A 24,327-nucleotide genomic window follows, 5' to 3' on the forward strand; every position below is an offset into this window, starting at 1 on the left:
AGGAGGTAAGTGGACGTCTTTTATTTCAGCCACCTCCTCCCCGGTCCCCCCCAAAAAGTGCCCCCACGCTGGAGCACCCCTTTAAGGGTTCATTGTTTAGCCAACAAGCCAAGATAACATACCAGCCATTTTCATCAAGAACAGATTTAGTGACCGAAACTGCTACGGAGTCTCTCAACATTATAGAAACCCCAGACCTCTTCCGTACTGCAGGAGATGAGAAAATCAAAGCTTTGTAATGTAATCTAAAGAAATCTTCTTTGTTTGAATGTGTTTCTTGTGTGAATGCTATGTCTGCTCTTTGTGATAAGACTTCTTTAGATCTCTTGAATGGTGAATTTAAACCCTTACCATTAAGGGACACAAGTCTTAGTACCATAATGAAAGTGTAAATATTTGTTTGGAAAAGACCATGCAGAGCGAGAGAGATGCCAGGGATATAACAGCAACCCAGTTATATAGAAAAGTTGCAAATTTGTCAGTAATTATCAACGGAGCATAATTGATCAATACAGCACAATAAAACAATAACCATAACAGGGATATACAACCTAAGAGCATTTAGGGTAAGAAGTAACAGGTTTAGGCAGCCTGTTATTGGGAGGGACCAGGACCAACGCCCTGTAGGACCAGGAGAACAGGAACATGTGCCGGGACATGCGGTGGTGTGGCAGGACATTGGGACGTACGGCGGGACATCGGGAAACGTGGCGGGACATCAGGACGTGCGGACGGGGGCCATGAAGCAGTGTGCCTGCAGCACCGGACATCAAAATCCACAAGGGGATTAGGTGAGTGGGGGGCTGGGTCAGGTGGATGGTTAGCGGCCTTACTTTTGGGGGGTGCCTTACATTCAGGGGGTGCCTCAGTTTAGGGTGGGGGTGGGGGCGGGGGGATGTCTTATTTTAGGCTACTTGGTAGGCTAGCTGGGGTGTTTTATTTTAGGAGGATGTCTTATTTTTTGGGAAACACGGTACATTCAGAATCATAAAGAATATTCAGGTAAGAGAAGTTTCTTGAAGACATATATCACACAAAGGTGATATAATGATCAAGGACAATGTCTCTTGCCACAGTTGACTCTGGACCATTCTGGAGATAAGGGTCTAGGAGAAGGATGCTTGTTTCTAGTCGTTTCAGCTTCCTGTGGCCCAATGTCCCATTCCTGACAAAAGGAGTTGCTTCTGCTGGAGTGTGCACTACTATCTTGGTGCCATTCCTGGTAACAATTAATTTCACTGGGAAGCCACACTTGTATTGGATGCTTTTCTCTTTGAGTACTTTAGTACTGGTTATACACTATCTTTTGTGGGCAAGTGTGATAGCTGAGAGATCAGCAAAGACAGCGATTTCCCTAAACTGTTCAGATGCAGAAAAAATGCATCTGTATGATAACTTTGTGTGGAATGCATGCCGGCAAAGCTTTTAGGCTTTGGAGGACGTTGTGCCCTGTGAATAGTTGAATCTCTTTCAGAAGCTGAAGGTAATTGAATTGCAAAGTAATCAGTGAGAGAGTCCTTAGGTTGGTCAGTTTTGAAAGATTACAAGAGGCCTCTGAACCTTATATAGTTCCTTCACTATCTATCCTCTATATCGGCATTCTTCAACTTCAGAGCAATTACTTCATATTGCAGTAAGTTAGCACTGTCAACCATCTTGTTATGGGCTAAAGTGAGGATTGCCATTTTGTTTTCAAAATTAGACTATTATATTGCAGTAATGTTCTTTTGAACCTTTGTCATAACTTGAAGAAAGTTCTGCCATATGGAAAGTTTAAGATAATTTAGAAGGATTTTCATAGTAGATTCAATGACAGGTAAATCCATGCCAATATTGAGCTCTAACTCAGATTGAGGTGAGTTAGAAGCTGCATAGAAAGTGATAGGAATAAGTAAGACCTTCCATGACACAGGTGTAGGAGGTAAGGAAGGCACCTCCAAATCCAGGAGGCTTCCTGATCTCCAGAGTGTATGTTCACAGGAGAGGGAGCCAGGGAAAATAATGGTTTGGCAGTAATAAGGCTTTCACTCACCGCAGTAACAGAGCCACCTTACGCTGCTGTCAGGTCTGCACAGAGCCATGCCGGAGCAGTGGAGGTTTGTAAGATAGTCAGTGCAGGGCTCTGAGCGGCGCCATCTTGTGCAGCCTATGTGGCTGGAAAAAAAATCAGTAAGCTTCGGCACAGGCTGTTTTTTCATCTCTTTAGGCTACCGGGGTTTGTTTGGGGGTTGAATTGAATGTTTTTGTTGGCTTGAGCTAGCAGAAGCTTAGGGGGCTATTTTACAGCAATTTTGCAAAAGAAGAGCCCGTGGAGCCTCATCAAAGAGTCTCGAAACACAGGACTAGCCAGATATCACTCCGTGAAGGGGTTTTGCATATTCATGTTTCCCAGGGGGCAATGCAGCTAGAACTTCACTGCTTTGAGCGCTTTCACTAGCAGCCGGCGGTGTTGTCATTTGGCTGGTCTCCCTGAGATCAGCGATCTGTTTTTCTTAGGCTCTATTAGGCATTGCTCCCACCTAGCCAGAATCCTGCTCTACACTGATGAGCGGCAACACCCCAAAACAGCTGTATGTGGATGGTTACTTGGCCTTGGGTTTTCCCTTGTCATTACATTGACTTATAGGACCACTTAATATGGTGGTTTTGGTGGTTTCCTTACAGGAGGGATATCTGGCTAGTCCTGTGTTTTGAGACTCTTTGATGAGGCTCCACAGGCTCTTCTTTTGCATATTCATGTTTCCCAGGGGGCAATGCACCTAGGACTTCACTGCTTTGAGCACTTTCACTAACAGACCGCGGTGTTGTCGTTTAGCTGGTCTCCCTGAGATCAGCGATCTGTTTCTCTTATGGCTCTACTAGGCATTGCTCCCACCTAGCCAGAATCCTGCTCCACACTGATGAGGGGCAACACCCCGAAACAGCTGTATGTGGATGGTTACTTGGCCTTAGTTTTTCCCTTGTCATTACATTGACTTATAGGGCCACTTAATATGGTGGTTTTTGTGGTTTCCTTACAGGAGCCGCCCTTTGGCTGGGTCCCTCCCGGAGGGATATCTGGCTAGTCCTGTGCTTCGAGATTCTTTCATGAGGCTCCACGGGCTCTTATTTTGCATATTCATGTTTCCCAGGCTGCAATGCACCTAGGACTTCACTGCTTTGAGCGCTTTCACTAGCAGCCGGCGGTGTTGTCATTTGGCTGGTCTACCTGAGATCAGCGATCTGTTTCTCATTTGACAATTTTGTCACAAATGCTTCAAAAATACAATGTGTGAACACATGTTCAGACCTCGTAAGAGACTGGCCGTTCCGCGACCCGGCGGGCCTCAGTAAAAATTATCTTTAGGGTACAAACACACACGGCATATACGCTGCGTATTTACTGCTGAGATACGCAGCAGATTAGATCTAAATAACGGAACACAGCATCAAATCTGCTGTGTGGGGGGCGGAGCGAGCCAGCGATGTGAGCAGACGCGTGGTGCTGGAGCTCCGTCCTGTAGCCTGCAAATCAGCCCATAATTAGCCTTCCCGGCACCCCCAAAGATTCCCCCTACACATGGGGAAGACCCCCAAAGGCCGGCAGCAGCACCCCGTACCGGAAACCCACCGGAGGAGCCGTACCCAGACGCTGGACCGGTTCCTAGCTCCGGGGCCCAGCAGCACCCTACCGGACACCCCGTCGGAGGCTGAGGCGGTCTCCACCCGCCAGACACGGTCCCCGGCTCATCTTACCTCACCGCCGGACCCGCCGGTCACGCATCCGCTCACCCCTCTGGAACAGGCGAGTAGAGGTCCTCTGACGCGCTCGGCTCAGCAGGGAGGAGGAAGACGGGCGCCATCTTGCCCACGTGTCCGGCGCAGAGGTGCGGGATCCAGACCGGGCATTTCCTGGCTGCCGGCTCGGACCACCAGGCGCTCGCAGGCCTCCTCTCCAAGGACTCTCCGGGGGGCGAACTTGCTGAGTCGAGTGAGTGGGGGAGGCTCGGAAAACGGCAGGTCCCCTCAGTCGGCTCTTCCTGCTGGAGAGGCGCCATCTTGCCTGCGGCACTGCTCTCCCGGGGGACACACCGCAGTCACCCCGCAGCCCCTCTCCTCCTCACAGAGACTGCCTACCCTCCACCTGGCTGGTCCCCCTGCGGCTTCTCTCACCCCAGCTCCAAGACAGCTTACCTCCACAACATCAGGGGGCATATTGCTTACTGAGGAGGCCCACTTCCCTGTGGCTGGAGCTGCTCCCCTCCCCTCCTCTATCCCTGTCTTGCTACAGCCAGCCATGTCTGTTGCCCCTCAACCTCATGAGGAGGGGCAGGCTGGCACTATGAGGAAGAAAGCACCTAAACAGCCTCCACCCCAGCCCGCAACCAGAGACACTGCCAGGGATGCCTGCCCTGATACTAATGACTGGCAGACCTCCAGAGACTCAGACTCTGACTCCTCTTTGTTTGGCCCGCAATCACAGAGAGGCATGCATAGACTTCTATCTCAGCTACCAACCAAAAATGATTTCCAACTGCTGATAGCCGAGGTTAAGGAAGCGTTTAAAACCGAAATCTCTGAAATTCGCAAAGACATCCAGCACATTACTAACCGAGTTGAGGGTGTTGAGGAAGAACATGATGCCACTCGGGCCTATATAGCCCAATTACACACCACTGTAGCGGCCCAATCATCTATGCTGAATGACGTGCAACGCCATCTAGAGGATATAGATAATAGAGGACGCCGCAATAACATCCGAGTCCGGGGTTTGCCGGAAGCGACTCAGGCTGACGATCTTCCGGACACTTTGGAAGCCATATTTAATACAATTCTGGGGGAACCCGCTTCCCACAAGATAAAGTTGGACCGGGCCCACCGGGCTCTCCGGCCTAAGTCAGCTAACGGCAACCCGAGAGATGTGATATGCTGCGTACACGATTTTGCTTTAAAGGAACGCATTATGACCAAAGCACGTTCCCTGAAGGACTTTGACTTTGATGGAGCGCCTCTTCAGCTCTTTCCGGATCTTGCCTGGGTCACTCTACAGAAGCGGAGATTTCTACGCCCCCTCCTGCAAGTCCTACGGGATCACCAGGCAACGTACCGCTGGAACTTTCCTTTCTCCCTGACGGCCAGGAGGGACGGCAAGTCGGCCACTCTACGTGACCTGGAGGACCTGCCGCATCTCTGTGAAACCCTGGACATCCCCCTTCCGCAGATCTCTGAGTGGGTAATTGCCCCACCTCCTCCACCCCCGCCGGATGAGGTCTGGCGGCCTGTGCGACAGAAGCGTCAGAGGCCTCATCCCCGAAACCCTTCATCACCTCCTTGAGCGGCCGCTGATGACAGGCTACTTCCCGTCCACTTTTGGGGACTACCCTTCCTCCATTTCCCTTGTTCCCATTTTTTTCTCCTGATGCCGGGACCTTTGCCACACCCCTGATGGGCTGTACTTTTTTGCCAACTATGAGCTACAAAGCTGCAAGGACGGAGTACCCACACTGTTGGTTTCCGTTTGCTGTGTGGTTGCTGTCTTTAGTTCTCTTCTCCCTCTGGGCTCATTGCCTGGCTCCCCCGCTTCCCTAGGAGCGTTTGTCCTCTGTCCTTTCCTTCCCCGAACTCCTTTTCCTTGGTGACAGAGGAAGGACCTATTGCTCCCACCCATGCATTTTTTGCATGGGTTTTTGGCTCACAGCCATTTTTTTCCTTTATGGAAGCCCTTGTTCTTAATTGATTTTCTGTACCAATGTGTTTTTTTTTGTGTTTATCGTGTTGTCTTTTTCGTCCCCTCCCTCCATGTCTCTCCCACTGTTGTGTCCCCCTCCTTTTTCCTGCAGTTCTGGAGGTTGCTGCCCTGGTTCGCCGCTGTTCCTGACTTCCCACTACCTGGAGCCCGTTGGATGGGGTCTGGTGAGTCTCACTGCACACGCATTGTCCTCTCCCCCTACACTTCTTATGGCTAAGATTGTCACACTTAATGTTAAGGGACTAAACTCCAATCTGAAGAGACGCCTGCTCCTGCAGGAATTAAGATCTCAGAAAGCTGATATAGCATATATACAGGAAACTCATTTTGATGCCTCCGCCACCTTTAACTTTGCCAAACACTCATATCCACTAGTTCACTCTGCCTCTATGGGCTGTAAACGGGGGGGTGTAGCCATCATGGTCTCCCGGACCTGTCCCCTACAGGTGGAGACGACCTACTCAGACCCCGGCGGTCGATATGTCATAATCGAGGGGTCCATCCAAGGCAGACCTCTACTGTTATGCAACATCTATGCCCCTAATAGGAAGCAGATTCCCTTTCTCCGCGGGGTCCTCAGGCGCCTCTCTCGATACCCTCCTTCGCCATGGATCCTAGGAGGCGATTTTAACCTCCCTTTTTCTGAGGTGATGGATAGGCACTCGATCTCTGGCGCCCCACCCTCCCCCGACCAGTGTCGGCTTTCTACTGAGTTTCGGAAGCTAATCCGACAACACAGTCTCTTTGACCTATGGCGCATTGAGCACCCTGGGGAGAAACTTTTCTCCTTCTACTCCCACCCTAGGCAAACACACACGAGAATTGATTATCTCTTCGGCAACATCCCTACAGTACGTTTGCTCAAAGGTTCAAATATCGACCCCATTTCTTGGTCAGACCACGGACCGGTTAGCATCTCTCTAGCTTCCCTACTGTCCCCTATTCGCCACTGTCACTGGCGTCTCAATGAGTCGCTATTGAAAACGCAGACTCTAAAAGATTCTATCCAACACTGTATTGAGACCTACTTTGCTGAGAATGAAGGTTCGGTCTCTGCCCAGTCTACCCTGTGGGAAGCCCATAAGGCGGTTATTAGAGGCCACTGCATCGCCCTGGGGTCTAGAGGGAAGAAGGATAGATTAGAGGCTATTAAAGAGACCAAATCAAGGATTAGTGCCTTGGAGGCTGCTCTTTCCTCCCGGCCATCTGTCCGGGGTCTGCGTAGACTGATCGCGGCCAGAGCCAAACTTAAAGACCTCCTTACACACAAAGTGGAACGCTTGCTCCTGTTCTCGAAGCAACGCTTCTATGAGAAGGGGAATAGGGCTCATACCCTGCTGGCACGTATGCTAAACGACCGTTCGGCTGCTCAGTCTCCGCAGGCCCTTAGGGACCACCTGGGCCGTACCAAATTTCACCCTAAGGACATATCCTCGATTTTTGAGCGATACTTTTCGAAATTGTATTCTTTACCCTCTTCCCTTCCTTCTGATCCTGCAGCGAGAGCCAGACAAATACAAGCCTTCCTTTCACAGTGTGGACTGCCCACACTCTCCCAGGAGGCGGTTGAGCACTTAAATGCTCCAATCTCCTTAGAGGAGTTATCTGGGGTGCTTAAGGATCTTCCTTCGGGACGCTCGCCGGGACCAGACGGATTTACGTATCTGTACTTTAAGACCTTTCAGGAGCAGCTCGGCCCGCGGCTAGTATCCCTGTTTAATTCCTTCATGGAGGGCTCTGAGACTCCCCCCCCCTCTATGCTCCATTCCCTGATCACCCTTATCCCCAAACCTAACAAGGACCCGCTAGAATGCTCCAGCTACCGGCCCATTGCACTGCTCAATGCTGATCTGAAGATTTTCACGAAAATCTTGGCCAACCGCCTTAATCTCTGGCTACCAGGATTGGTGGATAAGGACCAAGTGGGCTTTGTACTGGGCCGACAGGGAGCGGATAACACTAGACGGGCTGCCAACATTATAGATGCGGTTAACTTACAAGCGGATAAAGCCTTGATACTAAGCCTTGATGCGGAGAAGGCATTCGACCGCCTTGGTTGGCCCTTCCTTTTTGAAACTCTTCAGACTTTTGGCTTTGCAGGTCCCTTTGTTACAGCCCTCCAGGGGCTTTATTCCCGCCCCACGGCCTCCATTAAAATGCCTCACCAACTCTCGAGAACTTTCTCCCTTCACAATGGGACCCGCCAGGGCTGCCCCCTGTCCCCGCTACTGTTTGTGCTCTGCATAGAACCTCTGGCGGCAGCCATCAGAAACAGTACGGATATCCAGGGGGTACACATTAGGGGTATGGAATACAAACTGATGCTGTTTGCTGATGATGTCTTACTTACCCTAACTAATCTACCCACCACTCTCCCGAACCTCCATAAATTGCTCCAAGACTTTGGGGTCTTATCTGGGTACAAGGTGAATACTGCCAAGACGGAGGCTCTTCCATTAAACTTGCCCGAAAATGAACTTCGCTCCCTCAGAGCCAATTTCCATTTCCGGTGGTCCTGCGACTCCATCGGGTACCTGGGTATCCGCCTCACCTCCTCATATTCTTCCTTGTACCTAGCTAATTATCCCACGCTCTTCCGAACTGTGAAATCCCTCCTATTGTCCTGGAATAAACATTTTATCTCCCTACTAGGCCGAATAGCGGCGGTTAAGATGACTATCCTCCCCAAATTACTATATCATTTTGTGACATTACCAGTAAAAGTCCCTATGCGGGAACTAAAAGCGATCCAAACCGCCATTTTCCGGTTTATATGGAACTCTAAGCGCCATAGAATCCCCAAAACTGTCATGATGGCCAGTAAGACTCAGGGGGGGTTGGCGACGCCTAATATTCTGCACTATTATTGGGCAGCACACCTAAGGGTTATCCCATCTTGGTCCTCCTACCATGCATACAGCAAGTGGATGGCAATAGAAAGGAGGTGGCTGGCCCCCATACACCCAAATTCCCTCCTGTGGCTTCCTGACCCTGTCACCCCCTTGCCCCGATCACTCTTAGGGCCTATCAGATTCACTAAGCATATCTGGGACACTTGCTCTAAGCGATTTCAACTCTCTTCCACAGCTCCCCCCCTGGTCTCTTTCCTTCTCACTCCGGCTTTTCGGCCGGGCTTGGAGTCCGTGGTGGTACAGGCTTGGGGTTCTCGAGGACTCTTTCATTTTGCGGATGTTGTGAACCCTCTGACGCGCTCCCTGCTCTCTTTTGACGATTTATGTGAGAGACGGGCTCTGCCCACCTCGGAGCATTACACTTTTCTGCAGTTGCGGCATTTCATGTCGACGCACATAGGTAGCACCACGGTCTCTAAGCCCACGGCCTTTGAACAATTGGTCAGAGCCGGCCCGGGTGTGAAGGGTCTTGTTTCCAACATATATAAGATATTGGGCACACCAGTAAATGACTCACCAGTCCGGCACGCATACATGACTAGGTGGGAGACGATCTTGGCCAAACCAATACCCCCTGAGCACTGGGAAATTATTTGGGACAGGGCGGCTAAGTCTTCTCCATGTGTTACCTACAAAGAAACCCAATATAAATTGCTAATGTTTTGGTACCACACCCCCGAGTTGCTCCACAAACTAAACAGATCCATATCGCCCCTGTGCTGGAGGTGCCATACTGGGGTGGGGACTTTATACCATGTTTTTTGGGAATGCTCTGTTATTCGGCCTTATTGGACCACCGTATGCGAGGTATTTTCCTTAGTATTGCAACACCCCTTTCCACCTGACCCAGTGTCTTGCCTCCTTGACCTGACCCCTAAGTCGGTAGGAAAGAAATCCACCAAGCTGCTCTTGCAAATGTTGACGGCAGCTAAAACCTTGATCGCTAGACAATGGAAGTCAGTTCTCCCTCCCTCCCTTACTGACTTGGTAGCGAGGATTAAGGAGGTACGAACGATGGAATCACTGACGGCAAGGCTGAATAATAGTGTGGTTGCCTTTGAGGCTGTATGGGCCCCATGGGATGGGTATTGTTCACAACAGGGTTATACCTGATGGACTCCAGAACTGATCCCCCCTCCCCCCCTCCAACCCCCTCTCTACCTTCCCGATTCCTTCCCCATCTCCTCCCCCTCAACTTGTCTTTGATGTCTTATTGTCTATGTACGTCTTCCCCTGTAGGTCTTTATGGTGTTCACCTTAGTTTGACTCCTTGACCTTTTTTGTACTTGCGGTTTTGAAACATGTCCACGATTATACTGCATACTGCAGATTGCTTTATACTACCGCTGTTTATTGTGCACTGCATTCTTTTACTGTTTATATGAAAACTTTAATAAATATTACAGTTACAAATCTGCTGTGTATCTGCTGTGTATCTGCTGTGTGTGTTTGTACCCTTAGTGTCGCTGAGTTCTGATGCAGGCACATCCGTGCGTGCCCGCATCAGAACTCTCTACTGCACACTATGGAGCGTACGGCCGGAGTCACACGCTATTCATTGAATAGCAGCCGCAGAAAACTGAGATGTCAGTTTCAAGCGGTGCCCCTAGGGATCCTGGCCGAAGTGTATACCATGTGTATACACTCTTGCCGGGATTCTCTTGGCCTGCAGCACAATGTAGGTTCCGTACCAATCACGGCCGTTACGAATAAAGGGAAACACATCAACTTAGTACCACCGAAAAGTGGCAAAACAACTGAAATATCCAAAGATATATGGTAGAAGTGTATATGCTGTTTCGCTATTACTTACAATGAAGATATATTTTGTTCTAATAAAAAAAGAAAGGATTTAGTACAGAAATCTAACCAATTGTTAGATTATGTGAATTATCTAATTGAATGCAAATGGCATCTGCAGTATGTGGGTAGGACCACCCAGGCACTACACCGCAGACTAAATAGGTATAAAGCCTTTATTCACAAAAAAGATTATGAAACCTAGTGTTTCAAAACATTTAGCTTTGCGTCATGCTGAAGTAATTGTACCTATTAACATAATCCCCCAAAAAATCACATCCTACCTTCCGTTTATAATAGATGAGAGATGCCGAAAAATAATGGATACATAGACTTCAGAGCCTGCAGCCTTATGGCTCTAGGAAGATCACTGAAACTATTTTATAATGATTATCAATCCAACTTAAGGGAAGGTACACTTAGAGTATCCTATGTGATGGTAAAATATTATATTATAGCAGTGATCAGTCAACCAATTACAAGCCAGAAATGTTTAGCAGTAAGGTAATCCTTGAAAAGTAAACCTATATAAATTAACAGCATATTTTTTATTGTACAATGCTGACATCTTGTGGCCATTTGTTATAATTACGCAAGGGGTGCTTTATAGTACAAGTAAACCTCTTTTTGTTTTTGCAGTGCTGTGTCTATTTTTGTCTATGTCCATTAGGAAAAAGGTGTTGGTGCTTGTTTTGTAAGCCTATTACACTGCTCCATATTGTATAGGCAGGGTTGTAAAGACAATTGTTCATGTGGCCCTTTCTACTGTCATTTGTTGGCTGTACATGTTCTATTACTCAGGGTGATGTGCAGCCAATGAACACGCATTTGCTCATTCTTTAGCTAATTGTTGACCCCATCAAACTGTGTGAATTTTGGTCTGTTTAAAGAAAGTGTGAGAAATTAAAGAAAAAATAAGTTATGGATCTTGACATCTGGCAACACAATTTTTATTTTTTGTCAAAACAGTATGAAACACAGGAAAAACAGTATGAAATACATTTAAAACACAAAAACAAAAAGGCAATGATATGTTTCCATCCTCTTCCCACCCTGCCAAAAAAAGGTAAAAATGTATCAATTATATGACATGTGCCATTAAAAATGGTGACCTGTATAAAAAAAAAGGCTTCTTATGGTTATGCTGAGAACCTGATACTAGTTTATGTAATATGCTGTGTTATGTGGGGGGACCAGATACTGGGGGCTGTAATATGCTGGAGGTCTAATACTAGTGTCTCTATTAATCAGGGGGCCTGATATTGGTGTCTGTTTTATGCTGGGGCCTTGTTGGTGCAGGTAGTTTGGGCTTGACCAAGCAAATTTTTTCTTAAATCTGACCAGTCTCACTTTATGTGGTTATAGCTCCATGATTCTTTAACGTATGTTAGTGATTCTGAGATGTATTCTCTGGGTCACTACGGTTACGGCAATACCACATTTGTGTCCCTTTATTTTTAACTATTACTACTTTGGTAAAATAGAAACTATCTTCCTGAAAAAAATGACAAAAACTGTCGCCACATTGCAAGATCCATAGTGTCCTTATCTTTCACATGACACAGCTGGTTTTGGGCTCATTTTTTGCAGGAAGATGTATAGTTTTTATTGATACCAAGTTATACCAATTGCCATGAAGATGATTGTAAGCCACAACGCACAAACCACTCCCACAACAGACCACGTCCCACAAACCTCAACCAAACTAAGATACACCCCTTGTAGTCAAAGCTGAGGTGTTCCTGGGACATATATTAGTATAAGCTTTAGACTCAGAGGTGGTGGCATAGAGATCCCCTAATAGTGCCAGCCCTAGAGACCAATAAAACTGTAAGCCTCAGAGACCCCCTCTCCCTCATATACCAATCTTATATATACTGCTCCCATATCTCAGCTCTCATATATACAGATCCCATAGGTGCCATTTGCCATAAACTGCTACAATGCCCCCCTCACCCCACATATACTGGTACATACAATGCTCAATTAAAAAGGATTGTAATGAATATGAAAACTTATATGCAAACAGTGTGATTTATTTACAGTGATCAATAGAATACAAAAAACTGCTCAAAACACTGCATAGCCATATGTGGGGTAGATAACTTCACATACAGTACTAACCGAGACACTTTGGCACCTATTACTGCTGATGTGCTCCATAGATGACAATAGTCCTGGTCAGAGAGCCATACTGTACATAATAGCAAAGCAGAAGTTTACCCCGTAATTATGTTTCCATGGACCCTTTTCCCCTTAGACTGTATGCTCACATGCTCAATGCATTTCCTGTATCCACATTCATCAGGGGCAGTACGGAGCAGGTAGAAATACATGTGTGCAGCTCTGATGTCGGCCCTAAACTGTCACATCAGATACTGCACCCACTTGTCCCCCCTATAGTTCCCAATAATATAGAGACCCATATGATCCCTTGTTTTACAGATATTAGTCCCTCTATACTCCCCCCCCCTCTACTATGTATACTTGTTTCCCATTCCCCGACCCTTTCACTATTACCTACTTAGGGTATGTTCACACTGAGTAAAACAGGCAGAATTCCGCGGCTGAGCCCCCACTGTGGAATCCTGCATGTCTCAGTGTGTCAATGGGATGCCTTGCACGCCTCCGCTCTCTGCTCAAAAAATTGACATGTCAATGGAGTGTTGGAGTAATTTGTTGGTGAAATCTATGCCAGTGCTAGCTGAGGATTTTTTTTATTTTAAAACCAATGTGTTACATGCCTGTTCAGCATAATAAAGAAATGTTACTCCCCCATGCCCTTGATGTGCAGCATTACATGCCCATTACATGCCCTGACAGAACTCATTATCCCCTAAGTTATCACGACTCGAGGAAAAATGCCCAACCCAGTTGATGGACTTCCCTATCAGCCAATCAGTGACTAAAGAGGTGTCTTATGGTCTTTAGTGTGTTGTAAGAGGTAGACTTTTAAAGTATAATTTATTTTTTTTAAATAAATCCCCCCCAATACAAATAAAAATATGTAAATCTAATCTATTGACTCCTTAATGACACAGGGAGCGTACATTTACGACCCCGCAGCCTGGGCCTTGGAGGAAACGGAGTGAGCTCGCCCCATAGCAGGTGAGGACCGGCTGCTATCTGCTATGGGGCGAGCTATCTGCACCGATCGTGTCTGCGGGGGTCCCGGTCAGACTGATGGAGGTATACAGCTTACCTCTGTGCAGTGAAATCTTCAATCTTATGATAGAGCCTGCCACAGGCACGCTCTATCAGAAGATCACAGATAACCAGGGGTGGATTAAAGGGGTAGTGCGGCGCTAAAAAATTATTCACCGAATAACACACATTACAAAGTTATACAACTTTGTAATGTATGTTATGTCCGTGAATCGCCCCCTTCCCGTGTTCCACCACCCCCACCCGTGTACCCGGAAGTGTTGGTGCATTATACATTACCTGATCCGTGTCGCGCATGTCCTCCATCTTGTGCCAAACGTCATCTTCGGACGGACGGCCAAATGGCTGCCGCCGTCCCCCCTCTGCCGCGTCATAACTGTGCTCAGCCGCGATTGGCTGAGCACAGTTATGCTCAGCCAATTGCGGCTGAGCAGCTGATGACACGGCCACGTCATCAGCCGTAAAAACTGTATACCATGCTGCATAAAATGGCACCCCAACCAGCTCTGTAGGTAGAAAAATAAAAGCGTTATGGCTCTTAGAAAGCGAGGAGGAGAAAACTGCTTCATTGTGACCTGGACATGGGAGCATTAATGACCTTTGGTGATGAAGGGGTTAACCTAGTTTTCCCTACTCACCTTGTCATGATCATGTTTAATAATGGCGGTGTTTGGCATTTAGAATAAATGTGTATGGCATAGGCGCACCGATAGACTGCAGTGAAGGGTGACTCCAGGGAATTGCTAAAATAAACATCATCAGGGATGTCAGCTTACAGTAACTCACTGATCAGAGCTTCAGAATCATTCATATAAAGTAGAATGAACTGCATGAGCAGGAAAGCCTTGAGGGACTATAAGGAAATATGAAGCTAGGTCAGGATCAGAAAGTAGTGCAGTACTAATAAGTTATACAATAAAAGACAGACTAAGCCATCGTGACAAGCAGCCATTTATCTGCCATTTTATTCAAATCAAATACTCTATGCATTTTACAGGCTACTTTATAATTATAGCTGTCATTTATGTTTTATGCCTACAACAGTATTTCCTGGAGTAGATTACTTGTCTACCGGTCAATGCAAAATATACCCTCTAAGGCTCTGTTCACATGCTGCACAAACATCGGCAAAAAGCTATTTTTTTTATATATTATTACATAAGCAAAGTTAGACAAGTTCCTAATACAGTGGTACCTTGGTTTAAGAGTAACTTGGATTAAGAGCGTTTTGGTTTAAGAGCTCACAGTTTTTCAAAATTGTGATTTGGTTTAAGAGCATTGCTTTGGTTTAAGAGCTCACTGTGCTGGGTGGGAGCAGGAGTGGGGGAGGTAATGGTCTGCATAGCGGGGTCTACAGCCCTGTACTCTGACCCAGGAAGTCTCCCTTACCTTCCAAATCATAGCAGATACACAATACACCTCAGGCTGGGCCTCACATCAGGGGACAGGACGGTAGAGGTAATCTCTTCATAGCTGTAACCCCTCTCTCCCCAAACCGAGAGTGCTGCATTTATGTGCTTACATATTCCCCGCTGATTCCTTCATACTCCCTGCAGGCTATGTTGGCCCTTGTTTTTACCATCCTCTCCATTACTGTACAGTAACTTATAATATCACATATTCTGCTGTTTCTAAATGTTTGTCTTATCTGTGTTACATGTTATTCAGAATAATAAATCATTATTTTTGGAGTGTGGAACCAATTGTCTGCATTTCTATGATTTCTTATGGGAAAATTTGCTTTGGTTTAAGAGGAGATTTGGATTACAAGCACGGTCCCGGAACGAATTATGCTCGTAATCCAAGGCACCACTGTATACACTTTTTGTTGATCTGTTTGTTATCCTTGACCAACGTGTTTTCTATGGACTGGCTATGGCCATATCCACTTTGGTGGACAATTGCCAGAAAGTTCTTACTCAAACCATCACTTCAGGAGAAAAGCCTTATGCTGGGTTCACACTGCATTTTTGCTGTTCGTTTAATGGATTCATTTAATGTAAAAAAAAAATTGTTTGCATGCATCCGTTTTGATCCGTTTTTCCATTGAATTTCATTATTAAAAAAAAAAAACAGATCAATAGAGAAAGTATCTCATACAGATTACATTAGGGGCACTAATGGATAAGGCAGCAAAGACAACACTGTCTAAATTATCTGTTAGTACACAGCCTGGCTATAGGGCAGTCTCCCATAAGGGGACTAACCAGGTTCATACTGACTGTTCATGGCTGACAAGGTTTAAGAGAATAAGCTAGGCAGATGGTGACATTTTCTTTCATTTTAAACCAAACCCCTTCCCTCCAAGTCATAACCCTGGCAGTATGAGTTGCCAACAATTTAAAACACATAATAAATGTGTCTAAAATGAGATGTGAAATGTGTAAAATTTTGGTGCATGTTACCTAAACGTCTAGGCACAAAGTGAATATGGCGATTGATGAATGTTAAACACTAGAGATGAGCGGACACTATTAACTTTAAAGCGTAACTGTCATATTTTTTTATTGCAGAAATCAGTAGTATAAGCGATTTTCAGAAACTCTGTAATAGGTTTTATCAGCCAAAAAAGCCTCCTTCTGTACTCAAGAAGCAATCTCCCAGCCTCCCCCCTGACTTCTTATCTGTGCATTATCAGGCAAACACGTCTTCATTACAGAGAAGCCAGTGAAGACGGGCTCTGCTCTTTCCATTGTAAGCCTATGAAGGGGGGAGGGGCCGAGGGAGATGAGGAAGCAGGAAGAGGTGACATGAAGGTCAGCTATTTGTAGACTCTCTGGGCACCTAAACCGCAGGATTCTGGGGTCAGAAAGGTCAGTGCTTATCTATAAACTTACTGAGAGAAGATTGCAGGATGTTGTGCTGTGCTGGACTGCTCCGTGCTCAGTCACTCCTAACAGCCCCTCCCCTCTCCATAGCCACATAATGGGCACAGAAATCCTGCTGCTTCTGAAGTGAGGGGGGAGGCTGGGAGATTGTTTTTTCAGTACAGAAGGAAACTCTTTTGGTTTATAAAACCTATTACAGAGTTTCTTAAAATCGCTTGTACTATTGACATTTAATGTTTTTTTTTAAAAATAACCCTGAAATGACAGTTACGCTTTAAATCAAGCACTTGAGCACCAAACAATACTCGACTTGAGTAAATTGCATTCAACCATTTTCGTATTCGCTTATCTATTAAACACACAATAAATTGTGAGAGATCTTAAAGGGGTTCTTCCAGAGACAGCCCCACTCTTGTCTCCAGCTTGGGCGGGGTTTTGCTGCTCTGTTCTATTGAAGTGAATGGAGCTTAATTGCAAACCACACCTGAACTTTAGACAAGAGTCATGTTGTCTCTGAAAGAAAGTGGCCATATTCTTGTAGCACTGGAAAACCACTTTAACATTATCTCTTGTGATGAGCGTGTTTTTTTTAAATTGCAGTTTGTATTACTAACATGTGATCAGTGTATCTAGGATAGAAAAGCTCTATAATGCTAATACCGCCAAGAGTGGAGATAATGCAAATTGCAGAGATTCTAAATATGAGAAGTGTAATTTTCACATTTACAAATGTGAAAGGGTTAAAGGGGTAGTTAAGAAAAACAAAAAAATATTTTAAATCAACTGGTGATAAAAAGTGGCAGAAATTTGTAATTTACTTCTATTTAAAAATCTCAAGTCTTCCAGTACTTATCAGCTGCTGTATGTCCTGCAGGCAGTGCTAAAGTATTTTTGGCCTGCCACAGTGCTCTCTGCTGCCTCCTCTGACCATGTCAGGAACTGTCCATAGCAGTAGTAAATCCCCATAGAAAACCTCTCCTGCTGTCCAGACTGTAAAGAATACACAATTTCCTACAGGACATAAAGCAGCTGATAAGAACTGGAAGAATTGAGAATTACCAGAAGTAAATTACAAATCTCTGGCACCAGTTGATTTGAAAGAAATAACATTTTGGTGAACTACCCCTTTAATATTGTAAATATTTACTAAACGTGTAAGACTATAATGTGTTGATATCTGAATTCCATGAATTACTGTCTTTGTCATATTAAAAGTATGCTCTGCGAGAAACAGATCAGGCCCCTATAGTTTTCATACAAGGTTATAAAACGGCTTGTGTACTTGGTGGCCCCGAGGGCTGGCTTATTAGAAAGCAGGATGTTAACTGGCTGTAGTGTTCCTCTATTCAGCCAAGCTGTAGCTTAACACTGTTGGCTGGAAGCAGATTATAGTCTGCCAAAGGCTCTAATATGCCTCTTGGCAGTTTCAGTAAAGATGATAGCAGTAGGGTGGCTGTGGCAGCTGGAAACAGAAGACTGAAATTTAACTAAATAGCATTAGAATGTTAAAATGTGGCTTAGATCCTGTAAGTATGTACTTAGTAGTACAATAAAGAGGTTATATGAAATAAGAAAAAATTGCTACAAAGCTTAAAGGGGTTATCCTAGCAGGGGTTATGCCCAGGGAGGGGGTAATTGAAAATGATTAAGTACACTTACCTCCCTGGCTCCTGCACCACTAATATCTTACTACTCCATCCACACTGTGCAGATGCTTCCAGGTCTTTTACACATGGCAATACTTAACCTCTTGGACCGAAGACTGCTCATTGGACACTTTACTTAAAGGGGTTGTCCGGCGATAAAAAATTATTCACAGAATAACACACATTACAAAGTTATACAACTTTGTAATGTATGTTATGTCTGTGAATGGCCCCCTTCCCCGTGTCCCACCACCCCCACCCGTGTACCCGGAAGTGTGGTGCGCTATACATTACCTGTCACGTGCCGACCGCGGTCTCCGATCCTCAGCAGTGACGTCTTCTTCGGGAGGCCGGCGGATCTTCCCGAGTGCCGGCCGCCCTCTGCAGCGTCATCCGAAGCTCAGCCGCGATTGGCTGAGCATAACTGTGCTCAGCCAATCGCGGCTGAGCAGCTGATGACGCGGCCACGTCATCAGCTGCTCAGCCGCGATTGGCTGAGCACAGTTATGCTCAGCCAATCGCGGCTGAGCTTCGGATGACGCTGCAGAGGGCAGCCGGCACTCGGGAAGATCCGCAGGCCTCCCGAAGAAGACGTCACTGCTGAGGATCGGAGACCGTGGACGACACAAGATGCGGTGAGTATAATGCACCACACTTCCGGGTCTAGCGTGGGTGGGGGGAAACACGGGGAAGGGGACCATTCACAGACATAACATACATTACAAAGTTGTATAACTTTGTAATGTGTATTATTCTGTGAATAATTTTTTATCGCCGGACAACCCCTTTAATACACTCAATTGTTACTTTGACTATGTGTACAGTAGATATAAATAACAATGGGAATGACTTATATGAAACATCTCTGTTTAAAAAATTCTGGGTCCCCCACAGAATCGCCTTACTTCTAGGATTTTATAGTGGCCCCCATATGCTATCATCCACCCAGTGTATTATCATACACCCCACCATCACTGAAGAACATCTCTCCAAACTACTCTCCACATCGCACCTCACCACCTGCGCACTTGACCCAATCCCATCCAACCTTATACCAAACCTCTCCTCAGCACTGGTCCCAGCACTAACCCATCTCTTCACTCTATCACTAACTTCTGATTACAAACATACAAACATGCAACCATCACACCCATCCTTAAAAAGCCATCCCTTGACCCTACCTCCTTATCCTGCTACTGTCCCATCTCACTTCTCCCCTTTGCCTTAAAACTCCTGGAACAACAAGTCTACTATGAACTATTCTCACACTTTTCATCCAACTTGCTATTTGACACCTTGCAATCCGGCTTTCGTCCCCACCACTCCACAGAAACTGCCTTAACCAAAGTGGCCAATGACCTGCTAACTGCCAAAGCCTCACGTCAATACTCTGTGCTCCTTCTTCTTGACCTATCTTCTGCCTTCGACACAGTTGACCATTCTCTCCTCTTATAAATTCTTTCACCCCTTGGCGTCACTTGCTCTCTTCTGGATCTCCTCCTGTCCTTTAAACCACATATTCAGGCCCTGACCACCTCCTGCTGCCTTCACCTCAAAAAGATTTCCAGAATCCGCTCTTTTCTCATCCCTGACTCCACAAAACTGCTGGTACATTCTCTCTCATTATCTCCCACTTGGGACTACTGTAACATCCTCCTCTCCGGCCTTTCATCAAACTCCCTTGCTCCCCTCCAGTCTATCCTTAACTCTGCTGCCTGACTAATCAGAAAGTAAAAAAGAGCAAAAATGGTTTCCCCTAGCATGTTCACGGCGAACAACTATTAACATAAAGACAGAATAACAGGGAACTATAAGTGTGGTGTAAATAGGTGCCAAACATGCAAATACCTGGACACTAAAAAAAGCTTCACAAATAGCACCAGCAATCAATGGCCTTGTAATGTTCCTGTTTGTTACCCCCTATCTATTGTACAGCGCTCTGGAATTAAGGGCGCTGTATAAATAAATAATAATAAAAATAATGAAAACATATGAAGGGATGGGAAGAAGAGGAAAAAGCGATCTGTGCATGTTTGACGACTAATTATGGTCTGGTTTAATTTATCGGGATCTAATGAATTAAAATTAGCATATTAACAAAAACCCCTAATAATTCACTTAGGTTGGTTAACCCCTTCAAGACCAAGCACATTGATGCACAGATGTCCAGGCAAAAATAAAGAAATGTTCCTCCCCACTTTCTAAGAGCCATAGCGCTTTTATTTTTCCACCAGCAGGGCTGGTTGAGGTTTCATTTTTTTGCGCCATGATCTCTATTTTTTATTAATATCATATTGGTGTAACAGAAAAATTGATAGATTTTTATTAATTTTTTTTTATATATAATTTAAAAAAAAAATCAATCCTTTTTTTATATCTTTATTTTTATAATGGGCAAGGAGGAATATTAAACTTTTATTGGGGGGTTTATAAGGGGTTTTTTAATACTTTTTTTAACTTTTTTTTATTACTTTAAAAAAAAAAACACTTCTATTTCACAGTAAAACATGCAATCATTAGATTGCATGTACTTATCTATGCTATGTCATAGCATAGCATAGATCAATGTTATCGGTGATCTATGCATAGAGCCTGTCTGACAGCAGACTCTATACACAGATCACCGATCTGACAGGACGGAGGTAAGTGACTTACTCCTGCCCGTCGGTACAAGCGATCAGGACCCCTGCAGCATGGCTGCGGGGGTCCCGATCACTCAGTGACTGGAGCTTGTCCTGTCACTAAGTACCTTAAATGCCACGATCGCTATAGATCGCGGCGTTTAAGGGGTTAATGGCAGGCAGCTGCGGGACCGCAGCTGCCTGTCATTACCCTCGGCTCCCAGGACACTGTTGTGTGCAGGGCCGCTCTCACTGCAGCGGTCCTGCACACATCAAACCCTTCTGACACGCAGAAACGTAAATATACATTCCTACTGCACGGGGTATGTGCAGTAGGAAAGTATATGTACGTATTAGTGACGTGAAGGGGTTAATGTTATATCAGGTTTATATAACAGACATAGGGCCTTTAACCTTGGCAAATGTCCACTATTATAAAAGGGATTTTCAAATTCAGCAACTGTTCAATATTCCCTACAATGTGACGGAGATACAATACTACACACAAACAAGAGGTTTCTGGTAGACTACTTTTTTTTTCAAATTTGGACATCCCCTTTAACTCTTCCTCAATTGTTGGGATTTTCATACACTCCAACTGGCTGCTTTGGCACTTTCAGAGATATGTTAGGCTCATTCACACATATACAAAATGTAATATTCATCTCTTTAATAAAAATAAAAGCAGAGACGTAATTTCTAGAAATATACGGTATTTATTTTTTTTTACTCAAACAAGTAAATCAACATACAAAAAGCTGAATAAGCTTTCAATAAACTCTAGGAAGAACATTGGCCCAATGCTGGAAATAATAGGATTTATTAATGGTATCAAGCGCTAGAAATACAGACTGCAGATGTATGTGAAATGAGACCAGAAAGATGTGCAATTTCTCCATAGTAGCTAAGCATAATATTTTTAAAAAATCTGAAAGTCACTCCTTTTGTCTCAATAGCAGAAAATAATGGTGATTTAGCCCCATGGTGGATAATCTGTATAGTAAATGTGAATATAGCATGTAAATGTATTTATAGATACTATACTTGTTATTAAGACATGTTGCAACTTGCTGATGTTTAAAGGGATATTTAGGTGTTCAATATTCTGTGTATGAAACGCCATAGCATTGTACTATACTTTCTGTATCAACTAGTAATGGTTTTGAAGATATCTGCTTAAAGGGAACCTGTCACCCCCCGTGCCGGGGTGACAGGCTCCCGAGCCCCCGTTAGAGCCCCCTATACTCACCTAATCCCGCTTCTGGAGATGGTCGGGTCACGGAGATCTCAGCCGCTGCAGCCCGGCGCGCGCGCTGAGAGATGAGTCCAACACCCATAGAGAATGACAGAAGAGTCCAGCGCTCCGTCATTCTCTATGAGCGTTAGACTCATCTCTCAGCGCGCGCGCCGGGCTGCAGCGGCTGAGATCTCCGTGACCCGACCATCTCCAGAAGCGGGACCCGGCAGGATTAGGTGAGTATAGGGGGCTCTAACGGGGGTCGGGAGCCTGTCACCCCGGCACGGGGGGTGACAGGTTCCCTTTAAGGTCATTAACATATGGACCTTCATCTCATACGTCCAGAGAATAAAAATCTGAGAGTTAAATTCACTGCAGGTACAAGTTTTTCTTCCCAGAACCTGCTTGGCACTTCCGGTGGCGCCACCCAGTTCCTGTGCTCAGCACTGTGTTCTGCTTGGGAACCAGCAAAGCACTGGGGGCAGGCCCGACGCCCCTTCCTCTGGTGTGGTGATAACCCCTCCTCTCTGTGACACGTCTCCATTAGAATCAAGCGGGGACACATCACCAAGCAGAGGGGGCTATGGTCACACTGGGGGCTCCGGGCCTGCCCACAGTGCCCTGAGCCAGTTCAAGCAGAAAACGACGTTGAGCACGGGAACTGGGCAGTGTGTTCTAAAAAGGGCCATGCCGTCGGGATCCCCTCACCAGTGCCGAGCAGGTACTGCAAAAAAAATTTCAGTACCTGTGATGGTACATTCAATTACTATTGGCAGAGCTATGTTGTATCACAACACCAGGAAAGATGTGTTAATACTTGGAAGAAGGCAATGACTGCAGTAAAACCAGGAAGAGCTAATCCAGAAATCAAAATGGATAATTGTATACTTATCTTTTATACAATTAGAGATGATTTTTTGATGAAAAAGGAATACTTTATCTAAAATATTTTGTATTTTCCAGGGTGAAATGTAAAAAATTACCATGGGTCCCGATTGCATTTTGTAGAACACTGTATGTAAGAGTTTGGAGTGTCTAACATCAATTTACAGCACACAAAAAGGAGCATCTGGATAAAAGGTACAATAAATCACAGAAATTATTCTAATTCACTGCTGTCGATAATCTGTAAACTGACATATGATGAAATAATCTCAAGTGTTTATGTACCAACAACCAAGTAACAGGAGCTGACAATTTATTCTCAGTGTATATGTTTTAACAACACCAATACAAAACTAAATTTCTTCAAGAAAAAAAAAGTAGAAATATTAACTTCATCTACAGGGGGAAAAAAAAACTAATGAAAGACTGTTTGTCGCCATTTCTTATCAACTAAAAATGGCCAAAGGGATTCCCTAATGCCGGCTCTGAAGGGTGTGCGCTGTCCAATGCCAAGTGCTTCCAGCCTGGAGCAGTCAAGCTGCGGGTTCCAGGGTCGAGGAGTTGCCCCAACGGGTTCATCTGTGATCTAAACAAATACAAGAAAGATAGTCCTATTAGCTTGTATTCCCTTTGCTTGTATATACCTTCAGTTCAGCCTTCAATATGAAAGTCACAAAGAAACCCTAAAAACTGTCGAAAGGACAAGCACCATAAACACCCAGATTATGAACTATAAGATGCAAGGGAACAAGTCGTCACTATTGCGCCGCCTGAGCCACAAGTCATCAAGGTGGTTCCTGGAGGCTTCTCCCCATCCCACCAGCCTTGACTGATAGCTCTCCCCCAGTTTTGGTATTGTAGTAGTAAGTAGTGAGCTACCAATTAAGGCCAGTGGGGCAGGCGGAAGCCACCAGGGACCACCCTCGATGACTTGTGGTTCAGGCAGAATGACAAAAATGGCAGTGTTCATTTAAAGGGAATGTATCATCATAAAATTACATATTAGCCAAAGCAAGTCTTTATGTGAAACATTTTTTAAGAATTTTTTGTGATGCTTTTTATAATTTGTCATTTTGCCATCTATATTATAAAATCCTGAAATCATGCACAAGGCTTAAAGGGGTAGTGCGGCAGTAAGCAATTATTCACTAAATAACACACATTACGAACTTTTACAACTTTGTAATGTATGTTATGTTAGTGAATGGCCCCCTTCCCTGTGTTTCCCCCCACCCAAACCAGACCCGGAAGTGTAGTGCTCTGTACTCACCTGATTCGTGTCAACCCCCGTCCGCCATCTTGTGACAATGATGTCATCTTCGGGCGGCCGCCCTCTGCCGCATCATCAGCTGCTCAGCCGCAATTGGCTGAGCACAGTTATGCTCAGCCAATCGTAGCTGAGCAGCTGATGACGCGGTCGGGCAGTTCGGCTGGCCGTCTGACGATGAAATCATTGTCACAAGATGGCGGACGGGGGTCGACACGAATCAGGTGAGTATAGAGCA

At 45.4% G+C, this 24,327-nt stretch overlaps 1 protein-coding gene across 2 annotated transcripts in view; it reads right to left on the reverse strand.

The window, feature by feature from the left end:
• Positions 1-22,331: 22,331 nt before the first annotated feature.
• Positions 22,332-24,327, reverse strand: part of MAT2B (methionine adenosyltransferase 2 non-catalytic beta subunit) — a 36,644-nt gene continuing 34,648 nt past the window's right edge. For both annotated transcript variants that reach the window (XM_069970758.1, XM_069970749.1), the window contains exon 7: positions 22,332-23,408. In XM_069970758.1, coding sequence (XP_069826859.1) covers positions 23,238-23,408 — 171 coding nt within the window. In that variant the 3' untranslated portion in view covers positions 22,332-23,237. The remainder of the gene's footprint in view (positions 23,409-24,327) is intronic.

This window comes from Dendropsophus ebraccatus, chromosome 1 (assembly GCF_027789765.1).
Source record: "Dendropsophus ebraccatus isolate aDenEbr1 chromosome 1, aDenEbr1.pat, whole genome shotgun sequence".
Classification (NCBI taxonomy): Eukaryota; Metazoa; Chordata; class Amphibia; order Anura; family Hylidae; genus Dendropsophus; species Dendropsophus ebraccatus.